The sequence below is a fragment of the Staurois parvus genome, unplaced genomic scaffold (assembly GCF_062004578.1).
Source record: "Staurois parvus isolate SC_StPar_1 unplaced genomic scaffold, SC_StPar_1.0 ptg000118l, whole genome shotgun sequence".
Lineage (NCBI taxonomy): Eukaryota > Metazoa > Chordata > Amphibia > Anura > Ranidae > Staurois > Staurois parvus.
The window spans coordinates 4,207,501-4,226,852 of record NW_028317914.1 but is presented as its reverse complement, the minus strand read 5'-3'; the positions used below and the strand labels follow the sequence as shown (position 1 = coordinate 4,226,852).

The window sequence follows — 19,352 nt, the reverse complement described above, 5'->3', positions numbered from 1 at the left end:
AATCACAATGTAAAAGCCAATGGAAGAACATGAAAGATGTGTATATGCGAGTGGGGCCGATTTGCTAAAACTGAAGAAGAGAAATGTGAAATAGCTGCCCACAGCAACCAAACATCCTTCCTCTTTATGATTAGGTTAGGAATCTATCCAGTTGCTATAGTTAACTCTCTGGAGTTCTGTGCTCTGGTGTTTATAAATCCGCTCCAGTAGATGGATGGGACTTACCAATCTCTATGGAAGCCTTGCCTCTCAGTAGTAATTTAAGGCACTCAGCGTTGTCTGTTAAGCAACAATAATGAAGAGCAGTGCTGCCTTTCACAGTCTGTTTGTCCAAGTTACCACTTTGAAGAGAAAAAAAAAATCATGTTTAGAAATGGACACAAAAATTAAAACATAAGAAACTATAAACTATAAAAAAAAAAAAAACAATGGTCAGTAGATAGTTTTCAGAAATTTAAAAGGCACGCAAATACAAAGAAAAAGCAATAAGGATCCCTTTTGGACCTCTTTTTTTATCATCATAAGAATGAATTTGGCCTCATGCACACTAGGCTCCTCTGAATTTTCTCCTGATAGGAGAAAAGCAGAGTTAAAAATGTGTTTAGACATGTTAAGGCACGTCAAACGTTTGGGCACCCATTTATGTCATTGGCCAGAATATTAACATATTCTGGCCATTTAAATAAATGAAAGCTCAAGCGCTAAATGCACCTATTGATTAGGTGCATTTACACACATTTTCTGCCCAAACACTCTTCTCTTGAACACGAATTTGGTGCATTCAGATTTCTGCCCCTAAATGCTTATGTTTGCATGGACACATCGGCTAACATAGAGGGGCATTTAGGGGCAGAAAAAAAAATCAGCTGCAATGTGCATGAAGCCAAAGTATACATCAACAAAGTAAGTATGCTATAACAAAATGAGGCACAATACACTTTTAGGATACAATCTAGCCTTAGAAAATACTGGAAACCTCAGATTTTTACAATATACTGTACATGATAATTCCCTGAAGACACCATCCCATCCAAGCCAACACGTAGAACAATACTAATAATCTTTGGAACTCTATATGTGCTCTCAAGGAAATTCAAAGGACCCCAAAACAACATTATTACAATAAAATTACATTTATATTAAATGACCATTAAATATGGCTAAACATGGTCCCACATACATAAAATCATTTGTATACAAAATGTCATGGACTACCTGTGAGTGTGCTCATAAGGTTATGCTCAAAAGGTAATGCTATTTGCACTTCCCCAAGACTAAGATACAATACAGCACATACAACAATACTCTTTGAATCTATAGTTCCACAATCAATCTTGTTTTTGTTTTGTAGTCTTGAGGAAGCTACAAACCCATGAAATGTGGCCATATTGTCCATATATACCGGTAAGTTTGATACAAATGTTTACGTAGGTCGGACCAGTTTTTAGTGGTCATGTAAAAAATGTTTTTTTTTTTGTAAAATGTTTTTGGGTTCTTTGGATTTCTCCTCACAGTACATGTAAAGTCCCACAGATTTTCAGTATTGCTCTACAGACATTTAGAATATAACTGACAATACTTAAAAGATTGAAACCATAGAATACATAAAAAACACAAATATCTGTAAGATATTTAGATGGTACGCATGCAAGCCTGTAACCCTGAGCTCATTCTCAGGTACATTGCCATGCATTTTGCTCCAAACTTACATGGACAAACAAACGTTTTCTATAGACCCGATTACTGTGTTGTATTAGGAAAAATCCAGGAAGTTGCATGCTTTGCACATTACCCTGAGTGGTCCTACTCAAGTCTATAAAATGAGAGCCACAGTGCAATGCATATGCAAATCATATGTCCAATGCATATGCAAATCATATCCAATGCATATGCAAATCATATGTCAACACTTTGCTGTCTGCAATCTGATGTGAATGATTTCTCTCTGTAGCTGGGACTACCCAACTCTCGCATCCTGCTTGCACAGCAACTACTGGTAGCAGCAATATCCAACAGGTAATACTTGAAATATGCTCCAATGACTGCAAACATTTTGCATGATTCACCCAGATCTAATGTGCCTATCACCACTTAAAGGTATTATTGCTGTAATTATCCTGCAAGTCTTATATTGCGTTGATGCTGTAATTCGAATGTAATTCTACAGCTGGATTATACTTACCAGTTTTGCATTAAAAAGTCAACTATGTGCAGGGAAGTGCGGTCTACCGATCTCACAGCTAGATGTAGGGCTGTCTCACCATGCTCCTAGAAAATAAAACCACAATAATCCACCTTTATCCAGACTATCCATACAATGACCCCATATTAGATAGTGATTGTGTGCAGTCTGTTTAATTTTGTGGAATATAGCATATACAGTGGGCGTTCTATATCAAAACTTCTGCAATACCAGTGGTAGATGTTCACCGACTATGTTCAATAAATATTCAAACTCTACAACACAACCTTTAATACAGATTTTCTACTCATTTTCTCATGTATAGGTGGTAGCATAGTGGCTAAGAGGTTAACATTCTCAGAGTTTCAGTCCAGGGTAAGAATGCGCTGCTGGAATGTCTCACAGTCCAAAATCATTCTAGTAGCTAAACTTGCATGTGAGAAGATTCTAGTGTGTTTATAATGTGACTTTGAGACTACTGTAGGAACATAACACTATCAACTACTTCAGAAGAAGGGACTAATACAACTATCTTTATGTATTCTGTTAAATCCCAACTCTGGGCTCGCCAGTCCATTAACCTGCATTCTTGTAACATCAGTCTTAAGAGTATCCAGAACCACCTTCCCCACTATAAGCCACATTACTATAGAGAACGTGATCCAGTAGTAAGGTTCTGGAGCCAGCACTACCCTTACCCAAATAACATTTTATTTTTCAGGAAGAACCAACCACAATGCACCACAGGAACACCTATTGATGAAGTGACAGTATTTGCAAAGTATTTTTGTCAATTAAATAGGAAATCTAGCTATAATAAAGGATGATCCATGTGAGTGTGGGCACGGTTATATAAATACTATAGAGGCGGACCCAGCAAGCTTTTTCCAGTATCCCATTGCCTAAAGGCAGCAGCGTAAATCCCATGGCCTACAAAACGGATTCCTGTGTCCTGTACAATAAAGTTTTAAAAAAAAGTATATGTGGCTACTAGTAGGCTATTTCTGCACTATATAGTGCATGTTTGGATGAGTTGGAGAAATTAGACTTGTAGGGACTGATACAAATGGTATAAACGGATGCAGAATATATCAGAGCTATACAGCTGCAGAAAATGAAAGGTCTGTGCACTTACATGCCCGTTAGCTAGTGGAATGGTTTCTGTAAGGTCCACACCATCAGCGTGCAGTTGCACAAGTGCATATATGTCTCTGGTCTTGACGGCATCACACAGACCGTGCAGTTTAGATGCATGGTCAACATATTTCTTTCTTGCATATCGTTTCTCAATGTACTTTGCAGTAATGTAATCTTTTCTAGCATTCCTGAAGAAAAAAAAAGTACAATGTTGATTATGTAACAATTATGAACTCAGATACAAGGGTATCCGTTATGGGCAACCGGTAGATTTCCAAATGTTGTTGCATTGCAAACTCTAGCAAGCCCAAACACAGGGTAGAGGACATAGTTCAGATCTGCCAAGATATGAATGATATGGCTCTTTTAGACTCAACCCCAGAGGCCTCAATGCATAGTACACTCAATGGAACAGAAACTTGCTGATAAAGTGATGGCTCTGTGTATTTTGAACTTCAAAGAGTCTTGTGAATCCTTTCTGCAGACTTGCAGCCCCTTCCCCCACCTTTAAATGCAGCCTATATGTAAAATGTAAAAACATTACCTAAAAATTACTCGCTAGTAGACTATGTAGAAAGAACTAAAAATAAGCACTGGAAATATGTATTAGTATTTCTATTATTTTGAATATGTGTGAAAATTGGGTGCATCAAGTTGGGGTTGTGTAGGTGTGCTTTAAAGACTAACTGAACTTTTATACTACATAGCGCAATGCGCCCCCACATGGTCCTCAGACAACAGGCAACCCTAGGTCCCTGATTTGGCCCCTGGGCAGGGGAAGGGAGTGGTTTATATACCACATTATTTGTTCAAATAAAGTGGCTATTCTCGAAGAAACATTCTATTACATTCTCCTATAACAAATTGTTAGGCATATGTTGTGCAGATATGGAAACACTAGATTTTTGGGTATTTATCCGAGTTTGATCTCACTGTAACTCACATGTCACTACTGGATGCAGGTTTCACAGTATCGACAGCAGGCAGGCAAGCCTCCATGATCTCATTAAATGCTGTATTCCCAATGTTTTTGGCAAGCTGGAAAGAGAATTTTAACACATTTAAAGACAAGTTCAGCAAATGTGACAAACAGTTATCAGTGAAGAGTAAATCCACTCAACAGTTTTTAAGGAGGAAGTAAATGAATTATATACCCAAATGTACTGCTCCTCAAATGTCTTAAGGGCAACTTTTTTTAAACACCCTGCACCAATCACTACAAAAACCAGTCCTACAAAAGCTGTTAGACTAATTATATTTTTAATAACAGACTACAAAGTATTTTCAAAGGATTGCAGAGGCATAACTCAACTTCAAATTCCCCAGTGTTGTGCCTGCCCACAAGGAGTTTTCACTGATCCTGCTTAACTGTTCATATTAAAAATTAGATGCTAATATGCCAAGGCTGGTTAGACTCCTTTATAATACAACCCAGGCGAGCAAGATCGGGGTTCCAATAGTGGAAAAATCCAAGAAGCTGGGGCCTGTCTCACTTTCTGGCTGGGCAACGTCCATCATCATCTAAATCTCTATAAATGTATGAGTGTTCTGTGACATTTAATGAAACACTGTCAAGAGAAATCAAAATAGCCCTAATAACAGGTTTTAGCAGTATATCCCTTAACCACCTGCACCTAATTCAGGCATACGTGCCAGTTACTGGCATTTGTGGAAAATTCAATATGTTCTTACTACTGCCACATTAACTCCTAAATGCCAGCGCCTACCGGCCCTTTAAGGGGTTTCTGATACTGAGAGTCAGGGCAGGGTTTATGATCATGTGACCACCGTGATTGGCTGTCACAGCGGTCACATTATCGGAAAGCTCCCGATCGCAAGTAGCGATAAGGAGCTTTCCGATCATGTGACCGCTGTGACATCCAATCACGGTGGTCACATGATCATAAATCTTGCCCTGACTCTCAGCATCAAAAACCTTTTCGTTAGGCGCCAGTAACTGTTCCAGGAGCACGCAGGGCATGAGCTCTCGACATTTTTACATTTTGGCATGCAACTATGCAGCCTCTGGGCATTAAGGCCCACCTGCCGAGAGGCCACATATTTGCATACTCTTGGCGCAAAGAGGTTAAGAACCTGTCGTTATGACAGCCACAAATTACCGCCAAGTTAGGAAACTAGACATAATTAAGACCAACTCCCCATTTAACGGTCAGCCAGGAGATTCCCCAGCCGAAAGCTAAAATATAAACAAAGGTAATGGAATTGCCCAAAACAGCAATGCCCATATTTGTTAAATCACTTATCATTGGATGGGTGGAGCTTGATGGGGAACTAAGACTAGTTCCCCATTAGGTCCATTTTCACATTTGACTGACAGCTGCTAATGGACTGAACAGCAGCTATGGATCCACCCACTGCCATACTCTGTCAATCAAAAGTAAAGTAGACCTGATGGAGAACTAATTTCTCAGGTCTCCATCAGGCTCTGCCCGACCCAGAAACTCCTAAGTCATGCTCCTGTCAGTATGATAGGCGCAGCGACTGGGGAGGAAGCGAGTGAAAGCACTGAGGAAGGAGTGTCCAGTGTTGACACTCTGACCTTCGTGTAGACAGATTCATGTAGTGGTCTCTGACAGGCACATGAATCAGGCACAAGCTCCAGCACTTTTGATGCTGCGACCTGACAGAATTCCAAGAGTGTCTCGACACCCTTTACGAAGTCCCCCGAGTGTCTGAATTGGAATTTACATATTCACTGAACTTCTCAACAAATTTATTATCCTTACAGAAGGGACTACATTATCCTTTATACGGTGTAATTTACAAGATATACCATAGGACCTTACAGGGGGTCGTTTCATATCTATAAATTACAAAAATGCAGACATTTATAATGGTTAGGAATCCAATAACAGTAATAATAATGGAAGTATCACTGTCTCATACCAGCAGTTCAGAAGTTCCCAAGACATCCAGTGTGAGGGACTGTATTCTGGAGTAATGCACCCCGAGCTCTCTGTGAATTCCTGAGCACTCAATACAGGTCAGTATACCCAGATTAGTAGAAAGCCAGGTAGGGTCTGAAGGAAAGAAAAAAAAAAGTTCAGTTTTCATTAAAAGGACCATTAAAACGACAACAGCAAGAGCTAAAAGACTTTGTAAAAGTGTACTAAGAACATCACAACTATTTATCCACACCTATACAATATAATTCTCATTTATAGGCTCCATGCACACAGCTGTAAAAATTACACTGATCATATAGACAAGGGTTTTTGGGAACAAAAGTTCCTGCATAATGATCAGTAAAAATGCTTGCATTTAGATATGCTTAAATGTGTAAAGATATGTATATATTTAAATACATAAAATTGCAGTTCTATATCTCTCTTGGGAACTCCAGTGGTAAGTCTCTGCACCATAGTTTCTAGCCCTGTTCTCACCACCTACCTTAGAGTGCCCCTGCTATTGCACTCTCTATATATTAACTTAATTATCCAGCAGAATGAGGCTCTGGTGGAAAAAAAAAAAATCCAGCTCTTTTTCGGCTTGTCATGTACTGTATAATTTCAGGACTGAGCTGCTGTCTGCAGTATGGTATTGTAAGCCCAGGCTGACAGGGCGAAACAGCCCCAGTGTCAATGATAGGCAGGGCCCAAAAGAACTGCAATGAATGAAGCTGGCCATCATTCAACCCAGAAGTGGACAGATGTTGAACTAAAAGTTGACTTTCTGTAGGAGACAGCACTAGTAGGAGGTGATGATTGAAGCAATACCTGCCTTTATATATATTTTTTACACTATGGGGCTATTTATTTATAGTTCATTCCTAGAAACTGGAATTCTGCTTAGAGTATTGGGTTTGGGTGGATTCTCCCATATCAGCTCTTTTGAAAATGTATGTACATCTATTTTACAGATATCCATGACTGTTCATAACAATGAGCCAAATCAGATCGGAATGTACGATTCACAGTCCATTTAAAACAGACTTGTCACCTAAACATAACAGATCTTTAAAATGTCTAGATGCTTATCCATGCATTACATGCCATCATCTACTGTAGAAAAATATTTGCGAGTAATTTACTGGCACAAAGCTTGTTTACTCCATTTTGCTTCTCAGAAATGTACATTGTCAACATTTATCAGCCAGCACCACAATCTCCAAATTGGTTCAGCATGGTCACACGCAGCTTAGTGTAATAGAGCCTACCATGGCAAATCACAAATAAGAAAGGGGTGAGAAGCTTTCAGCTGATACAAGAATGTGTGATCGTGTACGTGAATGTGCTAAAACTGTAAAATAAAAAGATGTCATTTATTTTCACCTTTTAGTATAGAAATGCAATTCAATAGCAATCAATCTATCCTTTAGGACTCATCAGCAATTGTAGTGATGGGCCTTGTTTATATATGTATGTGAAGGAAGCATGGACTCAGACAATCCATATTGACACTACAACCAATCAGCTGTACAGTATAGGAATAATATAGAATATAATGAGTTAATCCTAAGGAAATACTGCAAACCTTCTTACAGGTTCTCCATGGCAGGATTACTTTTCTTGTCACAATATTCTATATTTCTTTTTATCACAGCCAGAGGCCTGCAATGGGCAGAAAGTATCCACTTGCACAGGTTCAAGAACTGGTGTTCCCAGAACACTTTACCAACAACAAATGAATTTTAAAGTCATTTGGTCACTAAAATAAAAACCTGGACAAAGATTCTCCCATAAAAACTTCCATCTCCCACTGCCAGTACCACCAATTTCTGCTCTAATTAGATTGAGGTGAAAAAGGATGCAAATTATAAGCACAAATACATTTGCAAAGACAAACCATTTAGGATACTCACACACTGATCTGTTTTTCTTTCATTTTTGGGATTAAAAAATGGAAGAAAAACGCATGACCATTAAATCCTATGAACATCTTCACACTGGTCAGTTGCAGGTCTGTTTTTTTTTAAATCTTTCCTGCTGCATTTTTGGTGCCATAAAAAAAAATGCACCTCCCCACCCCATTGAAATGAATGGAACACACATCAAAAACACAGCAAAAATGTATCAAAAATGCACCAGTGGCTGTGGGTTTATGTGCGTTTTTGGAAATGGCAAAAAAAAAAACACCAGCAAAACTGCATAAGTATTTGATAATGTAGTGTGAAAGTAGCCTAAAGAGCAGAAGGAGGGTGATTTATGCACACCTGTAGGACATCATTTCTCACAACCAGACCACATTATGGGACACCTGAATGCTTTGGTTTCTAAAGGGAACTTTAAAACTACTCAGGAAAGGAGAGCTTTTGAACTAAGAATGATAATTTTATTTGACTAATCACTATTCAACATTCATAAGACTACTCAAACCTCTGTGGCTTCCCCCCTTCAATTCTATAGCCCTATCCCTGCCTTATCTTACCAGCTATCAAACCTTAATTACCATTGCTGTGTATGTTTGTGGTTTTTTTTCTCTTAGAGATCGTTTTATTAATCACCTGCTAAAACTTTATGCATTAAGACGGCCATAGATGGAGTGACTTTCCTGCAACCACGGAAACACAGTGTTGATAGGGGAATTCCTCCCAAGGAGCCATTGTGTTCCCCCTCCTGCTGGGAGAACACAGTGATTACTGCTAGTGGCTATAATAGCCGCTTGCAATAATTGCATGTAAAGTCTGACAGGCTGGTTGTAACCAAGTTGATTGATTGATTAACCTGGGACAGAAGCCTGACCATACATGGTTTGAATCTTGACTAGTCCCTGCTGAACTGGATGAGATTCGAATCATCTATGGCCAGCTTTAGTACAGCTTGGATTTTGATGAAGGGGGTACACACCGAAAGCTTGTCCTGAAAAATGTTTAGTTAGTGCAAATAAAAATGTTTCACAGACAGTACTCAATTGTTTCTGCTCTAATTAGGGTACTCACCATCTAAATTCTGTTCAGAAATCGATGATTTGGGGTGTATCCTGGTCCCCTGCTGTACTCTAGTGATTTCTAACAACAACCCCATTCCTCATTACTGTGTTCAATACCCCTGGAAGTGTCCTCACATACCTTTAAAGGCTTCGTTTTATGATTTAGTTCTACTTTTAGGCAGTTGTAACTCATATTTTGTACTTTTAAGATAATGTAAATGCATATTCAGATCCAAACATATGCGATTAGCAGGCCAGAGATGTGGAATACCAGCCAAGACTTACATACAGCCATAAATTCTAGGAGTTGTAGTTCCACCTTTTAAAGACTGGGGCAAGAATGGACTTTTAAGGGAAATTTTAAAATTCTTCTTCGGAAATGATTTTGTACATTTTCGCAATGAGCTCATTGTATCATTTGCCTAGAGATGTTTTTCCTCTGCTGCATGTAGCCATCACAGGCACTTTGTACTTTCATTAGAAATTCAATTAGGCATTCTGGAGAGGTGGTGTTAACATTAATGTCAGCACTCAGTAATAAAGAGCTTTATGCAGACTCTGGACTGTGTCCAGCCAAGCATGAATGAAATCCTCTGGAAGAAACTAATTGCGTGAAGAGGCTAAACAATTAAGTTAAGTAACTGCTACCAGAAAGCCTCATAGTACCCTTTTCCAGCATACTGGAAAAGCAGAAGCTTGGTAGTCTGTGTCCTGCAATTTTAGCATATTTAGAAGTGTAAAATCTTTCCTTTCTGCACATTTAGGTACTAGCATTTTAATGGATACATGTAGGGTTAGACGTCACTTGAAACAAAGTTCTGTGCATTTGAAAGGCAGAGAAATCTAGCACCTCTTATATCAACTTCTGGTACATGTCTGTCACTCCTCTACCAGAAAAACAGACTTTCATACCCAACTCACCTATAGCTCATATCCTAGTCCTGCCATGATAACATACCTAAAAAGCTCTCAAGCAAGACTTAATCTTAAGATGGAGAGGAAGGTGAATGACGTCACAATTTCCACCTCAGCCAGTCAGAGGAAGCCTTGTGCTCATTCATAAAACACAAAGCCTCCTGTGAATGGCTGAGCAATGCTCACCCTGACTCAATTTTTTTCCAGGAGTGGGACAGAGCTGTATACTGTATATAGCTGTTGCAACATACAGTTTATACAGTGCACACAGCCACTGCATGTTAGTGAAGGAAATAGTTTGGTCCAAAGAAACTATTTAAAGTTCACTTGCCCAAACTAAACCTGGTTTTAAAGTTTACATGAGATTTAAGTTATTGGATTTACATATACTTTTAGCCAATTAATTATACCTGCTGCTCCACAGTCACAGCATACATCATTTCCCGGCATCTTCTGGATATCAGATATAATTTCCTTGGTCAGCTCTTGAACTATATTGTTCTCGCCTGTACTGTGGTCACCTTTGAAAGCATTGTTTAGAGCTTCTTCTTTGCTGTTCTGGAGCACGGACATCCATCTATATAATGTAGACAGAATTTTGTGAGCCTCATTATAAAGGGGGATTGGGTAGGGGACGAGGAGGGGAAAGGGGGAGGGAAAAGGGTAGAGGGGGAAGGAAAAGGGGACAGGGAGGGAGATGGGGAGGGGAAAGGGGGATGGAGAGGGAAAAGGGGGACAGGGAGGGGGATAAGGAGGGGGATAGGGAGGGGAGTGGAGGGATTGGTGGCTATTGCAGCTTTAGAAAACCTCACAACAAGAAAGGCCAAAAAACACAAATTATGATCCATGAAGAATAGAAGCTTAACTTACTGACAAAATAAACACATTTCTGGATATCCGGGAACCCTAGAAGTACTTACCATCAAACTTTGATCATAGTCTCTTAGAACTAAAATACATCTCACCAATAAGGTGTCCATCACATGAGATTAAATTCTAGGGGCCGCCCTTTCCGCCTCATCTGTCCCACAGATTCCAAGTCATTTTCTATTGCCACACTGAATTCATTCTGCTCCTTAGATTCTTATTCCATTTTGCCGTTTATACCTTTGTATATAGTTGTGTTGTATTGTACATACTGTATCTTTAAAACATAACATTTACACTAACATGTACTGGATAGTATGTTTCCAAACTGTTCTGCCCTGGTGTTTCCTCTTAATGGTTTTATTCTTAAAATGTAATAAAAATCCATTAAACAAAGAAACCTCACTGTCTTTACAGGCCCATCCATTTGCCTGGATGAATGCAGCTCTGTACGGCACATCAGATAGCAGGGACGCTGGGGTTCTCTGAAACTTGGCATCATTATTATCTCTAGTATACCATAAAACAGCAAGTTACAGAAAAGAATAAAGAATGTAGACGAGACACTCGGGTTAGTTATTCACTGCTCTTACCCTAGTGTCCACCAATCTCTGCTGGCGGAGATTTATGGCATTGTAGTTTAATGCTGGGCTACAGCAAATAATCCTAAACCTAGTTGCAGAGGCATATTACAAAACGCTTGGTTGAAAATCTATGCAGAATACAATATACATATCCAACTGGTTTGAAGTTCTAAAAATGTCTACAGAAAGGAGGATATCATCCCAAGAATGACAGAAGGAGAAAGTCTGATTCTCTTTGGGAAACCTTATTCCTGTAATACTTAGGAGTTAGGATTATGAGGAACTTTGATTGCTTCCTTGTCACAAAAGAGTAAGGGGATAGGGCACACATGCACAGATAACGCCCAACAAGCAAACTCTCACTGCTGATCGTGTTTATGGCCCTCTCGAACAACAAAGGTGCTGGAAGACTTCCTAAAAGCAACCTCGGGGCTTGTGTACATGTGTATTTATTTACATCAGCTTTCCTCCCTTACAAGTCTGTGGTGCTGATGTTAGTTGAGCATGTAACATTTGTATTTAAATCACTAACTTCGAAGTACCTCTGCTGCTTCCAAGGATCCTTGAATCTTTACAGACATCTTCCGGATTACCATTAGACGCTACATCTTACAATGTTAAATTGATTCTAGTCTCTTGTTATGGGGGAACTTGGCAGGCTCCCTCCCAAGCCACGCTCCTGTGAATGAACATTGCCCATTCACACACAGAGGCTCAGGCCCCCCGCTCTTTCCTCATTGACTCACTGGCTGTGACTTACTCCTACTGCTGTGTGAGCCAATGAGGAGAGAGAAATTCGGGAGAGCTACGACTCTCATGCACATTGCTGGATCTAGATGGGGCTCAGGTAAGTATATGTGGGGGCTGAGGGGGGAGCTGCACCCAGGTGGTTTTTTACTTTAATGCATAGAAAGCATTAAGGTAAAAAAAACTTCTGACTTTACAACCACTGTAGCCTCCCTAGCGGTCTGATTATGTCAGTATTTCTGTGCTCAAAGTAAATTTTTTTGCATGGAAAAATGTCTTTTTTTCTTGTTGGCCTGTAATTTTTAGGAATAACTCACTGAAATCTCTCCGAACAAGAGTCTAGTAAACATGATAAAATTTGAAACACAAAATCATACATTATAATTTAATAAAAAATAATATAATACATTTAATTCAATAATGTAATCAAACCAAAAACACTGAAATTTGAAATAGAGCACCAAGTTCGCACATCACTGAGCAAAGTCGCAAAATCATTTTCAGTGTCTGATGACGAATATCCCCCACGAATCATCACTCAATTCTGCAAGTGGTTCTAATTTACTATCGCTGTTCTCTAGCTGGTCTAAAACCGCTTTTGACCTAAAGGGACGCTTTTTGGACGCCATGGACGTTTCTCAGTTTCCAGGCAGAAAGAACAGTAAAAATGCAGGCAGGGCACAGGACAAAGCACTAGGGACAAAATGTATGTGAAATGGTTTGATACAGTAATGTTTTACTATGTGATTTTAGTGTATTTAGTGAATGTCACTTTTTGACATTTTTAAATTTTCCGCCGGTTACGTCCCAACGTCACAGGGAACGGAACCCGGAAGACAGATGCCGGCATCGGCCGGAGGACATTGCCGGGGACGCTGCGCGAGGGACATCGCGGGAGCGCAGGACAAGGTAAGTGCAGAAGAGATCCCGGAGCAACGCTGCAGGGTATTCCCGAGTGTAGCTCGGGGTTACCGCTTGTGGTGCTGAAACTTTACCCCGAGCTACACTCGGGAATACCGCCAGGGGGGTTAAGTGAGTGTCTAAGCAAACAGATGAGAGGTGGCTGTATTGCACTGTAGAGTGCTATGCAGGTAAACCTAGGAGTACATTTCTGGAAAGCTAAATTGGCATGTTTGGGACTCCTAGGGCGCAGCAGAAACCCTTTACTTAACAGTGACATGTAGTCACTGGATTTGCTGAAAAACAATGTATAAGATTAGTTTAGTGTATTGTACAAGTGCACATTAAAGAAAATCTGCTGTGCCTTTAGTCTTACCCAACTGCCCCTATAAGCGTATAGTGGTCATCTACAAATACTGCGCCTACCCCTTTGAGTAGCTGCTAAATGCCCCAGGAGCCCCAAAATCCAACATGCTCTACTATACAAATATCAACTTCAGCCATGAAGTTGACATAACAGAGGGCTTCTTGGTTCAGGGTTCCCAAGTGTCTATTTTAGGGACATTTTAATAAATAATAATCCAAGTTCTGAATTTTAATTTCAAACTGACACATTAATGAAGTTTAGGTAAACAGACCTGACAGAATGTTTGCTCCCAGGCTCCACAATGATTTTGACAGGCTCCACCTGTTTTATTTAAACACAGTTGTTTTTTCCCTCAACTTGTAGGACAGGTTAGATCACAAGTATGGAATTCCACTTGTTACAAAGTCAGCATCGCAACACTGAGATGACTTGTTGAACATGGTAAACTATGCATTTAAAATAAGAGTTGTGAAAGTTTGGAAATTCATTAAATGCCTTGCATGTTTGTATTTGTACCATAACAAAGTATGTCTGACCTCTGAAAAAGCAGAGAGTATTCCAGAAGGTTCCATTTATTAACAGGCTGTATTCCTACAAATAAACGAAAGATTACAATCCCTGATATCCCTGTCCAGGACAGTGTCACTTTTAGTGTGTGTTCCATAGAGGAAGGAACCCTATTCCAGTAGCTCCATTTATGACACTAGGTGTTAGAGAAGCAGACTTTGGTATCAACCACTATGAGAAAGATGACCCCAAAGGAATAGAAAAAAGTCAGAGAGGGAACCTTGGTCATGTTGATCTAGAAGTTACAATATTGGGTCTTTTTGGTACAACATGCTTTCCCTATGAAGATTGAGGGAATTAAATAAAGGCTGCACTATAGTGAATAAACAGCCCAAGATATTATGACCACTTAGAATTCTTCTGTAAGGCTAGGTTCACACCTCTGCAGGTTGCGTTTGATCCGTTTCTGCAGTGCGTTTTTGCACGTGTTTTATTCTTGTTTTTGCTGGGGTTTTTTTACTTGTTGCTGTGCAGATTAAAATGCAAAACGCATCAAAAACCCACTACATACTTTTCTGCAGCATCTCCATTGAAGTCTATAGAACCTAAAATGCAATGTTTTGCATTTAGAAAAGTCCCTGACCCTTTCCAAAAAACGCATCGGGTGAAAACGCAAAGATGTGAACCTGTCCCATAGGAAATCATGTTAAATGGACTGCTGTGCGTTTCTGCAAAGTGGAAACCGGAAAGGTGTGAAACTAGACTAAATAATTGCTGTGTCAAAGAAAAAGAAGTGCTCATGATCTATTTCAATGATGAGAACTGGTTAGAGACCATAAAGCAGTCATGGAAAAATCTCATTGAGCCACTGCGTGCCTCTGTTATCGAAAAGGATCACTCTATCAATCCAATGGCACAATGTTCCCAAAAATGTGTGAACACCAGAGTTCTAGAAGATGGCTTTATCATAAAAGAAAACTAATACTTATAAGTGGTATACAAAAACACTAATTTTCTTACGCATTACAAGACCTTAAGGGTAATGGTGTTTGCAGTATACTGTGGTGGAAGCAGTCTTGTTGTATCATATATTAAAAAGGACTATTTGGATACAATTGCAATTTTTTTATTCATAAGCACATTTTTTCATATTCCTAGGAAGTGCCTATAGTACAGTGATGGCGAACCCGTGGCACGCGTGCCACAGCCGGCACGCCGAGCCTTATCTGTGGGCACGCCAGGAGAATACCGTATTTTTTGCTCCATAAGACGCACTTTTTTTCCCCCAAAAAAGGGGGGAAAATGTCAGTGCGTCTTATGGAGCGAATATAGAGCGGCCGGTCCGGTATTTCCACCGCCGTCGTGTCAGAATACCGGGCCGGCCGCTCAGCTCTGCAGTGGGACCGTACCTGTCCCTCTATCCAGCGGCGTGCTGTCTTCCCGGCTTCTGTAGTGTGCGTGACAGCCGGGTCCCAAGTGCGCATGCGCAAGAAGCAGTGCTCTTTGTGAATGGTAAGGTGGTACCTGGGACACATGACAGATCCCAGAAGCCGCCGGACCAATCACAAAGCGCAGCGCTTCTCGCGCATGCGCACTGGGCATCCGGCTGTCCGACGAGCGCCCACACTACAGAAGCCGGGAAGACAGCGCGCGGCTGGATAAAGGAACAGGTAAGATAAAAAAAAAACTCTGCGGAAGTAAGAGCGGGTACCTGTCAAATTCAGGTACCCGCTCCCCCTCCCTCCCCAAAGGTCAGCAGTCATCTGTACTGTCCGCAGTCTCTGGTCATCCCTGTGCTTTCCGCAGTCTCTGGTCATCTCCTGTACTGTCCGCAGTCTCTGGTCATCCCTGTACTGTCCGCAGTCTCTGGTCATCTCCTGTACTGTCCGCAGTCTCTGGTCATCCCTGTACTGTGTCCGCAGTCTCTGGTCATCCCTGTACTGTGTCCGCAGTCTCTGGTCATCCCTGTACTGTGTCCGCAGTCTCTGGTCATCCCTGTACTGTGTCCGCAGTCTCTGGTCATCCCTGTACTGTGTCCGCAGTCTCTGGTCATCCCTGTACTGTGTCCGCAGTCTCTGGTCATCCCTGTACTGTGTCCGCAGTCTCTGGTCATCCCTGTACTGTGTCCGCAGTCTCTGGTCATCCCTGTACTGTGTCCGCAGTCTCTGGTCATCCCTGTACTGTGTCCGCAGTCTCTGGTCATCCCTGTACTGTGTCCGCAGTCTCTGGTCATCCCTGTACTGTGTCCGCAGTCTCTGGTCATCCCTGTACTGTGTCCGCAGTCTCTGGTCATCCCTGTACTGTGTCCGCAGTCTCTGGTCATCCCTGTACTGTGTCCGCAGTCTCTGGTCATCCCTGTACTGTGTCCGCAGTCTCTGGTCATCCCTGTACTGTGTCCGCAGTCTCTGGTCATCCCTGTACTGTGTCCGCAGTCTCTGGTCATCCCTGTACTGTGTCCGCAGTCTCTGGTCATCCCCTGTACTGTCCGCAGTCTCTGGTCATCTCCTGTACTGTGTCTGCAGTCTCTGGTCATCTCCTGTACTGTGTCCGCAGTCTCTGGTCATCTCCTGTACTGTGTCCGCAGTCTCTGGTCATCTCCTGTACTGTGTCTGCAGTCTCTGGTCATCCCTGTACTGTGTCTGCAGTCTCTGGTCATCCCTGTACTGTGTCTGCAGTCTCTGGTCATCCCTGTACCATGTCCGCAGTCTCTGGTCATCTCCTGTACCGTGTCCGCAGTCTCTGGTCATCTCCTGTACCGTGTCCGCAGTCTCTGGTCATCCCTGTACCGTGTCCGCAGTCTCTGGTCATCCCTGTACTGTGTCCGCAGTCTCTGGTCATCCCTGTACTGTGTCCGCAGTCTCTGGTCATCCCTGTACTGTGTCTGCAGTCTCTGGTCATCCCTGTACTGTGTCTGCAGTCTCTGGTCATCCCTGTACTGTGTCTGCAGTCTCTGGTCATCCCTGTACTGTGTCTGCAGTCTCTGGTCATCCCTGTACTGTGTCCGCAGTCTCTGGTCATCCCTGTACTGTCCGCAGTCTCTGGTCATCCCTGTACTGTTAATTAGTTTGCACTACTGTACGAGTTGTTTTTTCTAAACCAAAAGCTCGATATTCAGGTTTCATTGCAGTGTTGGCACTTTGAAAGAAATAAGTTGGTTTTGGGTTGCAGTTTGGGCACTCGGGCTCAAAAAGGTTTGCCATCACTGCTATAGTACATTACTCAAAAATATGATTCTTGCATTTTATCAGGAAATACAAGTGTTTATAATAAAGTGGAAAGTAGATGAAAGTTGTTTAGTGTATCCATTTACAACCTGCAGTTCATGGATATGCCTCTAGATGGAGGAATGTGAAAAGAAATATTGTATATACAGTAGATCAAATACAGGCCTCATGCACACTGAGTGTTTGCTTCCCTTTTCTGACAGGCTTTTCTCCTGGAGAAATGCTGCTTAAAAAAAGCAGTAAAGTTTTTGAACCCATTTGCTGTCACACACCCGTAATGCCTAAACTGATTTCTATACTTTACTCGCATTGCAACAGTCTTTCTTCCAATGTTAGGCACACCTACATGGTGAGGTGGGAGCAGGGGCAGACTGACAACTACAGAAAAAAACAGAAAAAAACTGATCATCTGCCCAAGTCTATAACTGGCTTATTAAACAGTGAACATGGAGGGGCGTCACTATGTGGCAATTCAATAATAAAAGGTATCCAGTTCAGCTTGCCAGCCTACCCCAATCTAATCACGGCTATAAACGGCAAGGAACATGGATATATACAACCTTATCAATGAAGGGGGATAAGGAAAGCCAGTTCAAACTGTCAGCCAGTCAGCCAACTATAAAAAACCAAATTAACCTATCTAAAAACATGCGTTTAAAAACAGGGGTTTAGTTAGCACACATTTGCAAATACATACGTAAGCCACAGACTGACAACTCATGGGGTCCCCAGGCAATAGGGGATCATGGGGCCCGTGTCCTTGCCCAAACTCAAAAAAGTCTATGAAAAAGGTACCAGGGGCATATCATGGGGCCCCCTACTGACCCCGGGCCCTCGGGCAGTGCCAGAGTTTCCAAATGGTCAGTCTGCCCCTGGGTGGGAGGCAGACCTATGGCTCAAAAAACTGGGAAAGAATGGTCCTGGACTTGGTCCACCACTACAGCTTGCACTATAAAGGTCCTGACCAGGTGGTATATGGTACCTACCAGACTCACTCACATAATCCCTGGACATTCTGGTTTATGCTTTAAGGGATGCCAAACAGCATGAGATGTCCTCTATACATGGTGGACCTGCCTGATGCTAGGTTGTTTTTGGTCTAAAGTGTTTGCCCTCATCTACAAATTATTTGGGGTTCATCTATCTAGAGACCCATGGCTCACTCTCCTACACTTCAAACCTCCAAATCTCACCAAAAATCAAATTAAGCTGGCACATTATGTACTCCTGGCCTCTAAATTGACAAATCGCTAATGCTTGGAAGAAACACTTCTCCTAAGTCAAAACTAGGCTGGATGGCTTTTATATCAATGAACATTGGACTAGAACCATTACCAACAGCCGCATGAAATTCGACAAGATCTGGAACCCTTGGGTCACCTGTCGCCACCCTCACCTTCTCCGTGATATTTGAACTTTTCCGCCCCTGTGCCACGAGAGGTCCCCTGCGCCAACCCCCCCAAACACAAGTGTACAATCCAAACACACATGTTCCTGCTGTAAAAATGGCTGTGTGTATAATTGGGTGCTGCAGCGACCGTCGGCTGGAACCGAACAGAATCAGCAAGGGAGAATGTCACCAGCACACAAAGGATCACCAATATGGGTCTAATATTGTTGATCCTCAGTGTGCTGGTGACATTCTTCCTTGCTAACCCCCCCAAACACACACCTTTTCCCCTTCTCTCTTCTAGTATGGAATTTACTCTCTTTCTTGTTTTCTCTCCTCTTTTCCACTTTTTCTGCTTTCTCTTCCTACAATGACCCCCTTTTTTCTTTATTTTTTAGGTTGACTGTCTCGGTCTACTTGTTTCACACATATATGAGTTTTGACATCGAGATCTATTGTTCGGATTTGATATTGATAAGATCAATGGTGTCAGTGGGAACTTATCTGAGAGGCAGAAATTGCTCACTGCCCAAGGAACTCCTAGGAACTTCTAGAGGAACCATAGGATTCAAGAGAAACCCTGCTCTATATGCCCCTCTTCTAATATGCCTTAAAATGCCACATAGGCTAACACAGAGGTGCG

The 19,352-nt window shown here is 41.6% G+C and overlaps 1 protein-coding gene across 2 annotated transcripts in view; it reads right to left on the bottom strand.

Moving 5' to 3' along the window:
• Window positions 1–19,352, bottom strand: part of ASAP2 (ArfGAP with SH3 domain, ankyrin repeat and PH domain 2) — a 326,350-nt gene that overhangs the window by 28,999 nt on the left and 277,999 nt on the right. For both annotated transcript variants that reach the window (XM_089672021.1, XM_089672023.1), the window contains exons 14-19: window positions 10,534–10,700; window positions 6,227–6,360; window positions 4,263–4,357; window positions 3,318–3,507; window positions 2,183–2,268; window positions 226–341 (exon numbers count right to left, since the gene is read on the bottom strand). In XM_089672021.1, coding sequence (XP_089528147.1) covers window positions 226–341; window positions 2,183–2,268; window positions 3,318–3,507; window positions 4,263–4,357; window positions 6,227–6,360; window positions 10,534–10,700 — 788 coding nt within the window. The remainder of the gene's footprint in view (window positions 1–225; window positions 342–2,182; window positions 2,269–3,317; window positions 3,508–4,262; window positions 4,358–6,226; window positions 6,361–10,533; window positions 10,701–19,352) is intronic.